At 45.2% G+C, this 16,912-nt stretch overlaps 1 protein-coding gene across 12 annotated transcripts in view; it reads left to right on the forward strand.

Annotated features, from left to right (window-relative positions):
• The first annotated feature begins 925 nt into the window (after positions 1-925).
• Positions 926-16,912, forward strand: part of RSAD1 (radical S-adenosyl methionine domain containing 1) — a 39,702-nt gene continuing 23,715 nt past the window's right edge. The window contains exons 1-10 of one of the 12 annotated variants that reach the window (XM_060203706.1): positions 931-2,661; positions 3,013-3,146; positions 3,249-3,453; positions 4,972-5,337; positions 5,536-5,599; positions 6,033-6,180; positions 6,405-6,459; positions 8,117-8,220; positions 8,418-8,567; positions 9,267-9,553. In XM_060203706.1, the coding sequence (XP_060059689.1) occupies positions 2,527-2,661; positions 3,013-3,146; positions 3,249-3,453; positions 4,972-5,337; positions 5,536-5,599; positions 6,033-6,180; positions 6,405-6,459; positions 8,117-8,220; positions 8,418-8,535 (1,329 nt within the window). In that variant the 5' untranslated portion in view covers positions 931-2,526 and the 3' untranslated portion in view covers positions 8,536-8,567; positions 9,267-9,553. Of the gene's footprint in view, positions 2,662-3,012; positions 3,147-3,248; positions 3,454-4,971; positions 5,338-5,535; positions 5,600-6,032; positions 6,181-6,404; positions 6,460-8,116; positions 8,221-8,417; positions 8,569-9,266; positions 9,561-16,912 lie in introns of those variants that run through there. The other 11 variants (XR_009553075.1, XM_060203710.1, XM_060203709.1 and 8 more) reach the window with 11 other exon arrangements.

The following is a 16,912-nucleotide window of genomic DNA, read 5'->3' on the forward strand; positions in this document are numbered from 1 at the left end:
CGGAATGGAGAACAGAAGAGACCAAAGGGAAATTAGCACTTTCAGATCTCCCGTCCCTTGTCAAAACAATGGTAGTAAAGTGCCTCAGCTTGCATTTATTTACTTAATTTGATTCATGCTCAATCCCTTCAAGATACCAACCCATTTTTTTAAAAATGCTATTCTCCTTTATTTTTCACATCGAGGTCATGTTAGTCCAGCAAGAAGTGATGTTATTATGGTTAAAAATAATGACTTTGTTGAGATAGAATCCATCATTCAATGCACAAAAGTGAACAATTCAAATAATATTTAGTATATTCAGATTTATGCAAGCATCACTGAAGTCAACTTTGAACATTGTATCACCTTAGAAATTCCATACCCTTTACCTTAGTTATTTAATCTTTAAGTTGGCTGGTGATCTAACCCAGTTTCTCATGAATTCACATTACCAGCTCCTGATTCACATTCTAGACATTTTATTTATTTAACTTTTTTTTTCTTTGCTGCTCCAGTGCCAACTTTTTCAGATGGTAAGGCTGCAGGAGAGAGCACAGCACCCAAGTCTCTCCAGGCCCCCAGTTTTCCCACATATGGACCAGGGGCTTAAACCTGAGTTTCATGTATAGCAAAGCACATGAGCTATTTCACAAGTCATCTATTTCACAGGCCTCTTTTCTATTTTCAGAGACAGAGAGATCATGCTAGAGAAAGAGGAGCACTGCTCTAACATCCATGGAGTTCTTGCTGACCTTACATGGGGCTGGAAACTGAACTCATAACCTCAGGCCTTCAGGACTAGTACTCTGAGTTATAGAAATTCCATATCCTTTCACTGGCATTCCACAACCATTTATTATCTTGTTTCTCCAACCAAACCATATACTTTTTAAAAATCAGTGAATCGGGAGTCGGGCTGTAGCGCAGCGGGTTGGGCTGTAGCGCAGCGGGTTAAGCGCAGGTGGCGCAAAGCACAAGGACCGGCGTAAGGATCCCGGTTCGAACCCCAGCTCCCCACCTGCAGGGGAGTCGCTTCACAGGCGGTGAAGCAGGTCTGCAGGTGTCTATCTTTCTCTCCTCCTCTCTGTCTTCCCCTCCTCTCTCCATTTCTCTCTGTCCTATCCAACAACGACAACAACAATAATAACTACAACAATAAAACAAGGGAAACAAAAGGGAATAAATAAATAAAAGAAAAGAAAAAAAAGAAAAAAAAATCAGTGAATCTAGGGGCTTCCCTGGTAGGCAGCCCCAGATTAAGTAGGCTGCAGTTAAGAAATAAAAACAAAGGGAGTCGGGCGGTAGTGCAGTGGGTTAAGCACACTTGGCGCAAAGCACAAGGACTGGCATAAGGATCCCAGTTCAAGCCCCCAGCTCCCCACTTGCAGGTGAGTCGCTTCACAGTCTCTCCCCCTCTCTGTCTTCCCTTCCTCTCTCCATTTCTCTCTGTCCTGTCTTAACAATGACGATATCAATAACAACAATAATAATAACTACAACAACAATAAAAAAGCAAGGGCAACAAAATGGAAAATAAATAAACATAAAAATAAATAAATAAAAATAGGTGGGTTCCAAGAGGCATTAGGTTTCCAAGACACACAGAGAGAAACCTTCCTCCTATGGTTCTTACCTCCCAGAATGTCTGCCCCAGCAGCAGTGCCCTCCTCTTGACTTTTTTAAAGTTTTTTTTTTTTGGATAGAGACAGAAATTGAGAAGGAAGGAGGGCAGAAAGAGGGAGGAAGACACCTGAAACACTTTCACTACTCGTGGACTGGGGGCTTAAACCTGGGTCTTTGTGCAGCGCAATGTGTGTGCTCTATCAGGTGCACCATCGCTGGGTCCCCTCTTCTTTTTTTAAAAAAATGAATATAAAGTTTAGGATATTCTGAGTGCTAGGCACTATGCTGGGTCCTTCCATATGCATTTTCCTTGAACTTTTCCGAACAACCCTATTCAGTGAGCTCCATTTCACAAATGAAGCTAAGATTCAGTCTTGCTCAAGTCCACGCGGCTAAAAATAAGAACCCAACTCCAAAACTCAGGATTCCCCCACTTTTCAGCTTTAGGGCACCTTTCTTCCCCTCGTGGATTGGACTACAGAAGCCTGGTCTCCATTAGATACTGAATTAGTATCTGTAGCCCGAGATCCTGGTTACTTTGCATTTTTCCTGTGTCGTGTACTGTATCGCGTACTTGTAAAGCCAGGCACATACATTGGGAAGTAACTAACTGAACCACTTCAGTCTAGTTCCTCAATGGGCTAGGGCACTATCCCCTAGGACAGAGTGTCAAAGGGCAGGCAGCTGTGTCCACAACCTTCAAGCCACTGCTGCCACCTTCAGGACCTTTTAAGGAGCTTCTGTCTGTAGAGAGCGGGTCGCCAGCAGGTGGCGCCAGAGCCCCCTCCCAGGCTCCAGGGCCTCCGGGGGCGTGGCTACGCAACTTACTTCCCCGGTCGGTGCAACGTACACCGAGCGCGTGGAGTTAAGAGCACTGATCCCGCCTGGCACACCCCAAAAGCCCCCCCAGCCGTGAGCGCCATGGCGCTCCCTAGGGCTCGGGTGAGAAGCTGGGTGGCAGTGACAAAGACAGCCCACAGACGCTGCAGCACTGAAGGTACTAGACGACCTAGAAGCCTAGCATCCGGGAATCTGAGCGCTGCGCTTTACGTTCACGTGAGTGGAGGGGCGTGGCCTAGCCGGAGGGGCGGGGATGATCGGGAGGGGCGGGGTCATGTCTCCAGTGAGCCGACCCACAGCATCCTCCACCGTGGGCTGCTGTACCCAGGCCGGATGTATCGTTGTCTGGAAACCAGGGGTCTCTGACGTTCACCAGCTTGGTGGACATAACCTAGTGAGTTTTGTTTTGCATATACCCTCTCATATTTAATTAAGCATGTGCAGTAATCCTAGTCCTACTTGCTTTGACAAGTTGTATGGCTGGGCTAGTGCATTGGCTATTGAGGGCTCTCAAATGTGTATAACGGAACCCTCTGAAAGTGACCACACCCATCTGCCCCTTTCCAGTGGCCTTACTGTGAGAAGCGCTGCAGTTACTGCAACTTCAACAAATACATACCCCGCAGTGTGGACGAGGCTGCCATGGAGCGCTGTCTGGTGACCGAGACTCGGACGCTGCTGCAGCTCAGCAGGGTGCAGCGGTAGGTACTGGCCACAGTAGGTAAGGGATTATTGGGAGTTATTTGGCAGAGTGAATAGGAGGGCTCCCCTTGGTCTCACCTTCTCCATCCTCTTTCCCCCAGAGTGGAGTCTGTGTTCTTTGGTGGTGGCACTCCCAGTCTGGCCAGTCCCCACACTGTGGCTGCTGTCTTGGAAGCTGTGGCCCAGGAAACACACTTGCCTGCAGACTCTGAAGTCACATTGGAGGTGAACCCCACTTCAGCTCCAGGCTCCAGGCTGGTGGCTTTTGGGGCAGCGGGGGTCAATAGACTGTCCATTGGCCTCCAGGTAACCTGTCTCACTCACCCTGTCTCAGGGCACCCAGACTTCCAGTGCTGTGCCTTCTGGCCACATTCATTCATTGAGTAAACATGTATTGAGCTCAGGGATTAGAATACATTGAAAAGTGTATGGTGACACTTGCAACTTATTTATTTATTTATTTATTTATTTTGCCTCCAGGGTTATTGCTGGGGCTCGGTGTCTGCACCACTTGGTCCACTGCTCCTGGAGGCTATTTCTTTCCCCCTTGTTGCCTGTGTTGGTTTATCGTTGTTGTGGCTATGATTGTTGTTGTTATTGATGTCATTGTTGTTGGATAAGACACAGAGAAATGGAGAGCGAAGGGGAACACAGAGAGGGGGAGAGAAAGATAGACACCTGCAGACGTGCTTCACTGCCTGTGAAATGACTCTCCTGTAGGTGGGGAGCCAGGGGCTAGAATCGGGATCCTTTAGCCAGTCCTTGAGCCATGTGTGCTTATCCACTGTGCTACTGCCACACCCCCCTTTTGCAACTTCTTATAGTCTGCTACTATGCTAGACCCCAAGTCACATGAGGCAGTGATTGTGTATGCATTTGTATTCATCAAAATATTCCAAGGGGGGGGCAATATTCTGGGTGGGGGTAAATAGCATAATGATTATGTAAAGAGGCTCTCATGCCTGAGGCTCCAGAGTCCCATGTTCAATTCCTGTACCACCATAAGCCAGAGTTGAGCACTGCTCTGGTAAAAAAAAAAAAAAGAGAAAAAAAACAACAAGAATATTCCAAGGACCCACCATAATTCCTAGTATGTAGTAAATGTTTGGAAAAGATGTGTGACATCATTTGGAGACAAAGGAGGAGGCAGGCAGATGATGATCACTGAACATGGTAAAAGCTGCCTATCGAAGCAGTCTCTACAAAAGACTTGCACAATATAGCCTCAGAGGCATCACAATCTGATGAAATCATAGAAATAGTTCTGGAAGAGCTAATATTTGAATGAGGAGTTCACCATAAGGAGAAAGTATGGGAGAAAAAAAACTCTGTCTCTCCCTCTATCTCTAGTTAAAAAAAAAAAAAAAAAAAGGAGTGGTGAAATTGTGAAGAAGCTGTGCCCTAGGGAAAACCCTGGTAACAAAAAAAAAAAAATCTGAACCTCAATTTTTTTTATCTGTATAACGAAGCCAATACTGGAGAGTTATGAGAATAAATTAGATGGTATAGTGGTTATGCAAAAAGACTTTCATGCCTGAAGCTTCAGGTTCAGTCTCCCACAACACCATAAACCAGAGCTGAGCAGTGCTCTGCTTTCTCTCTGTCTCTCTCATAAAAAATAAGTAAAAAAGATTTAAGAAGAAGGCATAAAACAGTTGGCTCCTAGTGAATAGAGCCTTGGTGCTGGCTTGGCCACATACCTCCTAGCTGCCCATTATGTCATGTTTTCCCATGTCCATGTATGTGATGATGATGATGTAAATGATGTGTCCCTGCCTCCCTCTGAGTTGGCCTGCATGCTTACACCTGGCTCTCTCTCCTCAGTCCCTGAATGACACTGAGCTCCAGTTGCTGGGGCGGACACATTCAGCCAGCGATGCTCTGCGGACACTGGCAGAAGCCCGGCACCTCTTCCCAGGCCGTGTGTCTGTGGACCTGATGCTGGGGCTGCCAGCACAGCAGGTGGGGCCGTGGCTGCGGCAGCTGCAGGAGCTGTTACTCCACTGTGATGACCACGTCTCCCTCTACCAGCTGTCCCTGGAGCGAGGCACAGCTCTCTTCACTCAAGTGCAGCAGGGCACCCTGCCTGCTCCCGACCCCGACCTTGCTGCTGAGATGTACCTGGAGGGCCGGATAGTCCTCCGAGAGTCTGGCTTCCGCCAGTATGAAGTCTCCAACTTTGCCCGGAATGTAAGTCCTGGTCCAGTGACTTGAGTTGGGGAATGAGCAGGCTCAGGGGTAACCAGGGAATAGTGGCCCTCAGGGGAGAAGGGTTCCTGTGGCTGTTCTTGAGGCGTGAGATGATGGGACTTCTCTGCAATTGCCCTTATCTGAGCAGAATGGGACCCACCCTCTTCACTCTGCACTGACTCTTCCTCTTCCCCACAGGGGGCGCTGAGCACCCACAATTGGACTTACTGGCAATGTGGTCAGTACCTTGGTGTTGGGCCTGGTAAGTCCCTTGTGAACTATAGAAAGGATGACTCAAGGTAACACTTCTAGGCTGTGTGATCTGGAATCACTTATTTAACCTCTCCTGTTTCCTCATGTGTAGAGTGCAGCAGACAAGAATGTCTTATAGAAAAAAAAAAAAAAAGAATGTCTTATAGAGCTGTTGGGTATATGTTTGAGATGTGTGGCACTCATGGAGGTTTTCAGTCTTCAGTGTGTATCAGCATCAGCTGGAGGGGTTGTTAAAATGCAGGAGGTTGGGCTTCCCCCTCCAGAACTCCTGATCAGACAGGGCTGGAATAGCATCTAAGAACTGATGTTTCTAGCAGATTAGATGCTGTTGGTCCAGCGACCACTCTTTGAAAACCACTGACTGAACATCTGACAAGCATGTGGCATTCGTTGCTATTAAAGTGGAGTGGTGTTGTTGACAGGGGCCCATGGGCGATTTATACCCCAGGGGGCTGGTGTTCACACCCGGGAGGCTCGGATCCAGACCCTGGAACCTGACAACTGGATGAAGGAGGTGATGCTGTTTGGTCACGGCACCCGGAAGCGCACCCCGCTGGGCAAACTGGAGTTGTGAGCGTCAGCGGGCAAGGGGCTGTCCACCTGGGGTTCCCTCAGTTCTCCAGAACCACCTCCACATGAGCTTTTGATTTCTGCCTTGCCCTCCCCCCACCACACCCAGTGTTGCATGATCCTCATCTGACACCCCCCCCCCAAGTCCCCATACACACATCCCTTTGTTGTGAATGGAAGAGACACGGCCCCCTCTCCCAATCCACTGATGTTCTCTCTTTCAGACTGGAGGAAGTTTTGGCCATGGGGCTACGCACAGACATGGGGATCACTCACCAGGTGAGGGGTAGGCAGCTCTGGCAGATGCTTTTGCCTCCTTTTAAAAAAGGTTGATTTATGTGGTCTGGGAGGTGGCACAGTGGATGAAGCATTGCACTCTCAAGCATGAGGTCCAGAGTTTGATCCCTGGGGCACATGTACCAGGGTGATGTCTGGTTCTTTCTCTGTCTCTCTTCCTATCCCTCTCATTGATAAGTAAATAAAAATATTTTTTAAAAAAAAGGTTTATTTATGGGGTTGGGCAGTGGTGCACCTGGCTAAGCACACATAGTACTAACTGCAAGGACCTGCACAAGGATCCAGATTTGAACCCTGTTCCCCACCTATAGGGAGGAGGCCTCAAAAGCAGTGAAGCAGGTCTGCAGGTGTCTGTCTTTCTCTCTGTCTCCTCTTACTCTCTCAGTTTCTCCGTCCTGTCCAATAAAATGGGAAGGAGGGGGGATGGCCACTAGGAGCAGTGGATTCGTAGTGCTGGCACCAAGCCCCAGCAATAACCCTAGAGGCAAAAAAAAATACTGGGGTTTGGGCAGTGGTGCAGTGGGTTAAATGCACTTGGCGTGAAGTCCAAGGACTGGTGTAAGGATCCTGGTTTGAGCCCCCGGCTCCCCACCTGCAGGGGGGGTCACATCACAAGCGGTGAAGCAGGTCTGCAGGTGTCTATCTTTCCTCCTCTCTGTCTTCCCTTCCTCTCTCAATTTCTCTCTGTCCTATCCAACAACAATGATAAACAACAAGGGCAACAAAAGGAAAAAATACCCTTCAGGAGCAGTAGGTTCGTAGTGCAGCCACTGAGTCCCAGCAATAACCCTGGAGGCAAATATATATATATATATGAGAGAACCAGTGTATCAGTCTGGCATATTCAGTGCTGAGGATCAAACTCAGGGCTTTATGCTTGAGAGTCCAGTGTTCTAACCACTCTGCCTACTCCTGGGCCACTTAGCTTCTTCTTAAGCTTTGCATACTCACTCACTCTCTTCTACACACCTACACACACACACACACACACACACACACACACACACACACACACACACACACACCTCCCATGCATCTAGAGCTGCCACTGGGGACATTGGGCCTTGGTTCAACAGAGGTCTGATGAATAGAAGCAGGTAGTGTGGTACAATGGTGAGAACCTTCATATGAAGCTGCACCCATCAGCCTGAATTCTTCATTCTGCTACATCCTTCCTTAAGCCACATCCTATCATCTCTCTGAACCTCAGCTTTCTCAGCTCAGAAAGGGAATAGAATAGTTTAAGGGTTTTTCAAATGTTTAAGGCAGTATGGAAAGTCTGGAAAGTGCAAGAGGTAGTGATTAGCCCAACTCAAAAGCTGCTGTGGGTGAAGTCAGAGCCATAAATCCCTGGCCAGGGCTGGCCAGAACCTGACTGAAGAGTGTGGGGAGAGGGAGGTGCAGGAGACCTGGCTTGGTTGGAGATCCAGGTTTTATCCAGAGCTTAGACTACGAGTCTTGAAGGTGCCCACCTTCCTGCTGACCCATTGGCTTGCTCCTGGCATTGTGGGCCAGTTGTTGAAATCTCTATGTTATGCCAGACCCCTTTCTCCCCAACACACACAACTCTCACCTGACCCTCACACACATCAACAACCGTGATGTGGTGCCCACATCTCTGAGCCTTCTGTTTCCCCAGCACTGGCAGTACTTTGAGCCCCAGGTGACCCTGTGGGATGTGTTTGGAGCAAGCATGGAAGTGGAAGAGCTGCTGGAGCAGGACCTTCTGCTGCTGGATGACAGGTGTGCTGGGGATGGAGTGGGGTTAGGAGTTCCAGGGAGCCTGGCTATAGATCCAAAGGCCTGGGAAGAGGGAGGAGGGTAGAGGGGCCTCTGAGCATCCAGGACTTGACAGTAGTGAAGGGTGTGTATGGGGGTGGGGGGTAATGTGAAATTAGTAAGATCAAGACAGTCACCTCCAGACCTCTTGGTTTTTGCAGGGGTCTTCGGTGTTCCTGGGAAGGTCTGGCTGTGTTGGATTCCCTGCTGCTGACCCTTCTGCCTCAACTCCACAAGGCCTGGCAGCAGAGATGCCCTTCCCCTGTGCCAGGAGGATGACCCTGTGTCTCTGTGTCCCCAGCTAATGCCAGGTAGGTCTTGGGCTGGGCTGACAGTGCACCACATCAGTGCTAGTCATTGCCCAGCCCAGGGACAAAGCTGCAGTCACATGAGTAACAGAAAGGCAAGACCTTTCTGGTCTAGGAACAGGCAGACAAACCCACCCACTACCAAGGAGTAATGTCTTCTGTGAATGCTTTTCACTAGCGAACACTGAAGAAAATCCTCCCTGGAAAGTGGTTCTGAGAAACATCTTTCAGTCTGTCAGCTCCTACAAGATGGGACAGGACATAGACAGGACCAGACCATACTGGTGGGCCCAGGTATGTGCCCAACTGTCAGTACTAGCCGAAAAATTAGACCGAAACCTGGAGAGGGCATGAGGATGAAGAAAAGACAGACATACAAAAGATGGGATCAGGAGGGCCAACAGTCCAATGACTGAGAGCACCAGTTTATTTTCTCACAGTCCTATAACACACATAGCAAGAAGCTTAATTAGTCTGGCTCTGCATAAGATTTCTTAAAACATAATCCAGGTGCATAAGCAAAGTACAGTTTCTCAAAACATAAGCAAGATACAGTTAGGGCAAAAGTTCATGTAGTTAGGCAATTATAATTTTCTCAGGGGAGTCTGTAAAGTGTTTATCTTTTCTAGGGAGTCTGCAAAATGTTTATCTTACTTTCAGTTCCCTTGGATCTATACCTTCAATTCTTTTTGATCCAATTAGGAGAAAATGTGAGGAGCTCTGCAGACCTTTTGCTCACAAGCCCAGGGACTTTGCCTACCAAGGACCTGCTGCTCCCAATATTTCCCCCTTTTTTATTTTATTAAAGAAATTGATTGTGTAACCGGACTTGGTGTAGTCCTACTTGAATAATACGGATTGACTTAATCAGACTCCTGGTAATTATTGGCAATAAACAGGTTAAAGCAAGCACAAAAGTTCCCATTGTCCCTAAGAGGAACATAATTTTCTTAAAGTCTCCTACTGATGGCAGTTCATAAATGAATCTTTTAATCACGTCCTCAGTTTTTTGTGCCAGATCTATATCTAAAGGTTTAGCATTTCTCAAGGCCTGTATTTCTGCACACAACAATTACAAATCTAGGGGAAAATTTGTATGGTGTCACACACCCAAAAGGTGTGCTTGGACCCTTTCCCGTGGGGTATTTGTCTTATTATGTTTATAAGGAGTTACACATATATCAGCATATCTAGCATGACATCTAAGTCTCCCTCTTACCTCTCAAGCCTCAACTCTTTCTCCCAAAACCTGAACATACTCCATCAGGGCTTCTAATCTAGCTCCCATCTTATCATATATATCCTCCTGTGTTCCTAGAGCTTTGGTGACATTACTAGACAATTTATTCACAAAAGAGGCCATCTATACAGAAGTAGGGAGTGCCACAGCTGCAGCTGTGACACTTGCAATCACTGAAATGGCTGCCACAGTACCCACTATTAACAATCCCACAAACCTCTTTTGTCTATCTAATGCCTATTCTATCTTGTTCAAAACTAACATTCCTGTATCTTGATACCATACTTCTTCTAAGCTTATGGGGATTATGACAAAGGCAGGCCTCTTCACTAACAATACCTGGTCCCCATCAGGTATGCCTGCTACACAATTAGTAAGATTACAGTTATCACAACTAATATTATACAAGCTTTTCTCAACTTTTATCTGTATCTTTCCCGTCAAGAAGGCCATCGGGTCTTGAATACAAGACCTAGTCTGTTTAATATTACTTTCATAACACTCAGAACAATTTTTCTGATAAGGCTTATTTACTTGAGTTTTCCTCATGCTAGCCACTACTTTGCATAGGTCATATTGAGGTGCTCCTTCTGAAGAATACCATCCACCTTGAAGAAACCCATTTATTGGGTCAGTCTGTGATCTGTTAGACTGGGACCAATCTAGGACACTATCATTAGTTCCACATATCTGATACTGCACCACCTGGCTTCCGTGGCACCGTACCCAAGTTATCATCCTTTTATTTGTCAAAGGGTACTCCTCACAAGGAGGAGTATCTTGTGGAGGGGTCATAGTTTTAAGCTTTCCTCCATGCAAATCTAGCCCAGCCATATTAAATGTCCATCTTATGGAAGGCCATCCTGACCTCCAAATAGGTGAATCTCTAATGTCCCACAAGTTCTTTACTACTGTTAAAACAACCAGTGTGATTCTGAGCAGAAAATCATATAGGAGCTTTGTGAGTTAAACCACAAAAGGAAAAGTTCTGGGCAATGTCCAAACTAAATCCCTTCAATTGAAGGACATCCCAGCCACTCAGTTCAGCATACACCCACACTGTAGGGCTATGCCAAGTCATAGGGTGATATATGGGCGGATCAGGAAGATAAGTCCAAAATGTCTCTGCTGTATGAGAAGTCTGTACTTGACAGGAAACTATGGCCAGCATGGCCAGGAAAAGAGTAGATGGACTTTTTGTCTGACCAGTCATTTCCACCACTTGCTCTGCATCATTGGTTAGCCATTTCCACTGTCCCCAAGTGGGTGGTTTCGCTCCTTTTGTAGCTTTCGCTGGTGGTCTCTTTCTCGGTTTGCCCCAGATCTTCATCCTTTTCATTGGTGGGATGAGCCCCTCTGGGTCCTCCTCCAGACTCAACCCATACATTTTGGACCAATCTCTCAGGCAGCCACCAGGGTCCATTACCTGTTTGAGAAAACAAACACACATGCCGTCTTCCCCAAATTAATACTGGATCATGTCCATTCCATTGCCCAGTTAATGGATCTTTCCCAACACAGTCGCAAAAGAGCAATGAGTTGTAGCTCCCCAGAACCTGTCGGCTGCTGAGTGACCATGTGCATCCAAATTTAAAAAATTTGTAACAAACAGCGTGATGCAAGAGATTTATAGGAGTATAGGGGTAAAACTCCTCCCTTTTTATTTTATTAATTTTATTTTTGAGTGTAATATGAGCTCTTTCTACTATGCTTTGTCCTTGGGGATTATAAGGAATGCCAGTTTTGTGTTTGCTGCTAAATTGTAGACAGAAAGTTTGGAATTTCTTCCCTGTATGTTCTGATCCGTAATCTGTTTTAATGACTTTTGGGATGCCTAGGATGCTAAAGCAATATAGACAGTGTGCAGTACAATCTTTAGAAGCTTCCCCACTTCTGGGTGAGGCAAGAATAAATCCAGAAAATGTGTCTACCACTGTATGAATGTATTCCAGTTTTCCAAAGGATGGTATATGTGTCACATCCATTTGCCATATTTGATTGGGTAATAATCCCCTGGCGTTCACCCCATAATGTGGAACTGGCAGATACATGGGACATGTATGGCATTCTTTCACTATTTTTCTAGCAGCTTCTCTAGGAATATGGAACTGTCAACTAAGACTAAGAATTTTGATGGTGAATAGCATGAGAAGCAGCAGCATCTTGGATGGTAAAAATAGCTGTCCTAGTAGCTAAGTCAGTAAAAGAGTTACCTTCTGCAAGGGGCCCGGGGAGGCCACTGTGGGCTCGTAGGAGTCCAACAAACACAGGATGTGTTCTTTGCCTTATGAGCTGTTGCAGCTGAACAAACAGTAAGAAAACTTAAGAAGTGGAATGATAGGTGAGAGAAACAGTTTCCAAGGAAGCCAGAGCATAAGTAACATACTTACTATCACTATACAAGTTAAAGCTTACAGTTGGTAATAATTGAAGAACTTTAATTACTGCTGCCAGTTCTACCTGCTGGGCGGAAGTGAACCCTATAGCAAAGGTCTGGGTTTCATTCTGTATAGTATAAGCTGCTTGTCCATTAGAGGACCCATCAGTAAAGACTACTAAGGTTGCCAGAATCAGCTGAGATTTTATTATCTTTGGAAAAAGAAATGGATGATGAGTTGCGAATTGTAGCAATTTGTGATTAGAATAGTGATTATCTAGCTGTCCTGGAAATCCCACAAGGGCAATTTCCCAAGAGTCATCCTGTTGAAGTAACCAATCAATTCGTTCCTTATTATATGGGATTCCAATAAGTGAGGGTTCCTGCCCAAATAGCTCTATCACCCTTTCTCTAATTTTCTGAATTAAAGATGCTACAGTAGCATGGTATGGAACAAGAGCCCTGGATCGTGATACTAGGAGATGCAGCCATTCTAAGGGTCCCTGTTGCCATAAGACAGCAGTAGGAGTATGAACTATAGGTAAAATGTATGCTGCCCAGGGTTGTCTATATTCAAAATATAATTGTTGTTGCTCTGAGATACTTGTCTCTAAAAGTTTCAGGGCCTCCCTTCTTTCCTTGGTAATTACTCAGGGGGATGTAGGATCTGGATCACCCCATAATATATCAAAGAGAGGCTTTAACTGATTAGTGTTGAGCCTTAGATTAGGTCTAAGCCAATTAACATCTCCCAAAAGTTTTTGGAAGTCATTTAAAGTCTTTAAGCTTTCTTGTCTTAAAGAAATCTTTTGTGGTCTAATATGGTCTCTAAATCGAGTCCTTCCTAGGTAAGTGAAAGGCTCCCTTCGTTGGACTTTGTCAGGAGCTATCACCAAACTCTGTCTTAGCAATCCTGCCTCCAAATGTGCATAAGTAGAAAGAACACCACCCTCATCTTTATAAGCTAAAAGTATATCATCCATGTAATGAATTACATCTACTTCTGGACTTTTAATTCTAGTGTAACTTACCGCTGCAGCCACAAATTTTTGACACAAGGTGGGGCTGTTAGCCATGCCTTGAGGGAGAACTGTCCAGTGATACCACTGCATAGGTTCTTTAAAGTTAGTAGAGGGGAGACTAAAAGCAAATCTTTTACAATCTTGGGGAGCCAAAGGGATTGTATAAAAAGTCTTTTAAATCTAAGATAATTTTGAATGTCCCCTGGGGATGGCTGCCGGAGATGGGAGCCCAGGTTGTAAAGATCCTATGAGTTCCATGGTGCTATTTACTTTCCTTAAATCTTGCAACAATCTCCACTTCCCAGACCTTTTCTTAATTACAAAAATAGGAGAATTCCAGGGAGAATCAGAGGGTTCTATATGGCCTAACGACAGTTGTTCCTGTACCAACAGTCTGGCTGCTTGTAATTTTTCTGCTTTCAGGGTCCACTGATCTACCCATACTGGCTCATCTGACTTCCATACAATTGTGTCAGCGTGAGTAACAGGACAATCAATGCACCCCCACCCTAAAAATATCCTAATCCTGCCCAAAAAGGTAGAGCTTGAGACATTAAAGGTTCCCTTATTCCTTGTCCATTTCTTCCCAATCCTTGGTTGGGAAGGCATCCTTGATCCATCATTAAGTCAGACACTATAGCATTAGGGCTGAACAAATAAGCTCCCATGGACTGGAGCACGTCTCTTCCCCAGAGATTGACAGGAATCAGGGGAACAGTATATGGTTTAAATAGTCCAGTATGTCCTTCCAAATCCTTCCACCTTAAATGATTACTAGATTGTTGTGGTCCCTCTGCCTGTCCTATTCCTTGTAACTGACCCATGGCTTCCTTTCTTGGCCATGCTGAGGGCCAATGGACCTCAGAAATCACAGATACATCGGCTCCAGTGTCTAGCAGACCTTTCATCTTCTTTCCTCCAACCCATAAAGTAAATTCAAGCCTATCTTTATTTATCTGCTGAATCCAGTAAGCATCTGAGGACCCAAAGCTCCGCGACCCACGAGGTTGTTCACTTTTTGTTTTTCCCTCTAAACGCACAGGGACAAGAACTAACTGTGCAGTCCGGGTACCCTCAGGAATTGGCTTGATTCCCAGAGGCACATATATCATAACCTTTATTTCTCCAGTATAGTCAGAATCTATTACTCCTGGGGCTATATGAATCCCTCTAACTGTAAGGCTGCTCCTTCCTAACATTAGCCCTATGGTGCCTTCAGGTAAGGGACCTACAACTCCAGCAGGCACAGCTTGCACCCCCATTTCTGGGGCTAGTGCTGTGTAGGTGGAGGCACACAGGTCCAGTCCTGTGCTGTCTGGGGTGGCTCTGAATAAGTCCTGAATGGATTTGTACTGTTCACTCTCTCTTCTGCTTGAAGGGCTGCCCCCAGATATTTCTGGGAGGCCCTGGGGGGCCCCACCGGCCATTTCCTGCCAGCAGTGTAAGGGGTTTGCCCTCATTATCTCTCTTGGATTTACACTCACGGGCCCAGTGATTTCCCTTGCAGCATCTTGGGCATAAAGACGGGGTACGGGTACCACCTGTTTTTCCTTTCCTTTGAAGACAATCCTGTACACAATGGCTTAATTTCCCGCACCCAAAACAAGTAGAGGAATTTTTGTCTTTATTCCCACCTCTACTTTCCTGATTGTATAAAATGTCTTTCACGGATGTCCCCTTTAAGGCAGCAGCCACTGCTACCCCTTGCATATAAGCAGGGCCTATGTCAGTACATATGTGAATGTAATCTGAAAGATACCCCTTTTTTCTATAAGGTCTAATAGCTGTCTGACAGCCAGAGTTTGCATTTTCATAAGCCAACTGTTTGACCAAGACCATTCCTGATTCCATGTCACCAATCAGCCTTCCTATAGCCTGCACCAGCCTATCCACAAAATCAGCATATGGCTCATCAGGTCCCTGTTTGATTTTTTTTTTTTTTTTAGTTCACTTCTTTTTTTTTAATTTCTTTTTTTTGTTAACAAGCCTACAAATACAGAACCACCTTATAATCTTATTAAGTCTCACAATAGCTACTTCATAAATATCCACTGGTTTTACAGAACAAGTGAAAACACAATGAAATTAATTTATGTCAGAATTTCCCCCATATAATTAATTTTTCCTTTTTTTATTGTGGAATTAATGTTTTACATTCAACAGTAAGTACAATAGTTTGTACATGCCTAACATTCCCCAGTTTCCTATATAACAATACCACCCCCACTAGGTCCTCTGAATCCTTCTTGGACCTGTATTCTCCCACCCACCCACCCCAGAGTCTTTTACTTTGGTGCGATACGCCAATTCCATTTCAGGTTCTACTTCTGTTTTCTTTTCTGATCTTGTTTTTCAACTTCTGCCTGAGAATGACATCATCCCATATTCATCCTTCTGTTTCTGACTTATTTCACTCAACATGAATTTTTCAAGGTCCATCCAAGATCAGCTGAAAACGGTGAAGTAACCATTTTTTACAGCTGAGTAGTATTCCATTGTGTATATATACCACAACTTGCTCAGCCACTCATCTGTTGTTGGACACCTGGGTTGCTTCCAGGTTTTGGCTATTACAAATTGTGCTGCTAAGAACATATGTGTACACAGATCTTTTTGGATGGGTGTGTTGGGTTCCTTAGGATCTATCCCCAGGAGAGGAATTGCAGGATCATAGGGTAGGTCCATTTCTAACCTTCTCCAAACTGTTCTCCACAGAGGTTGTTCTGAACAGTTCTCCAGACTGTTCTCCACAGAGGTTGGACCAACTGACATTCCCACCAGCAGTGTAGGAGGGTTCCTTTGACCGCACACCCTCTCCAGCATTTGCTGCTGTTACCTTTTCTGATGTGTGACATTCTCACAGGAGTGAAGTGGTATCTCGTTGTTGTCTTTATTTGCATTTCTCTGACAATCAGAGACGTGGAGCATTTTTTCATGTGTTTCTAGGCCTTTTGGATCTCTTCTGTGGTGAATATTCATTCCATGTCCTCTCCCCATTTTTGGATGGGGTTATTTGTTGTCTTGTTGTTGAGTTTGGCAAGCTCTTTATATATGTTGGTTATTAAACTCTTGTCTGATGTATGGCATGTAAAGATCTCCCATTCTGTGAGGGGTCTCTTGGTTTGGGTAGTGGTTTCTTTCGCTATGAAGAAGCTTTTTAATTTGATGTAGTCCCATAGGTTTATACTTGCCTTAGTCTTCTTTGTAATTGGATTTGTTTCATTGAAGATGTCTTTGAAATTTATGCGGAAAAGAGTTCTGCCAATATTTTCTTCTAAGTATCTGATAGTTTGTGGTCTAACATCCAAGTCCTTGATCCACTTGGAATTTACTTTTGTATTTGGTGAAATACAGTGGTTCAGTTCCATTCTTCTGCATGTTTCAACCCATTGTTTCCAACACCATTTGTTGAAGAGACTCTTTTTTTTTTTTTAATAGTCTGGGCCCCTTTGTCAAAGATTAGATGTCCATAGGTGTGGGGGATCACTTCTGGGCTCTCAATTCTATTCCACTGGTCATTGTGTCTATTCATGTTCCAGTACCAAGCAGTTTTGATGACAATGGCCCTATAAAATAATTTGAGATCTGGGAGTGTGATGCCTCCAGTTCTGTTCTTTTTTCTCAAGATTGTTTTGGCAATTCTAGGTCTTTTCTGGTTCCAGATAAACATTTGTAGCATTTGTTCTGTTTTCCTAAAAAAAAAAATGTG

This window comes from Erinaceus europaeus, chromosome 12 (genome assembly GCF_950295315.1).
Source record: "Erinaceus europaeus chromosome 12, mEriEur2.1, whole genome shotgun sequence".
Taxonomy (NCBI): domain Eukaryota; kingdom Metazoa; phylum Chordata; class Mammalia; order Eulipotyphla; family Erinaceidae; genus Erinaceus; species Erinaceus europaeus.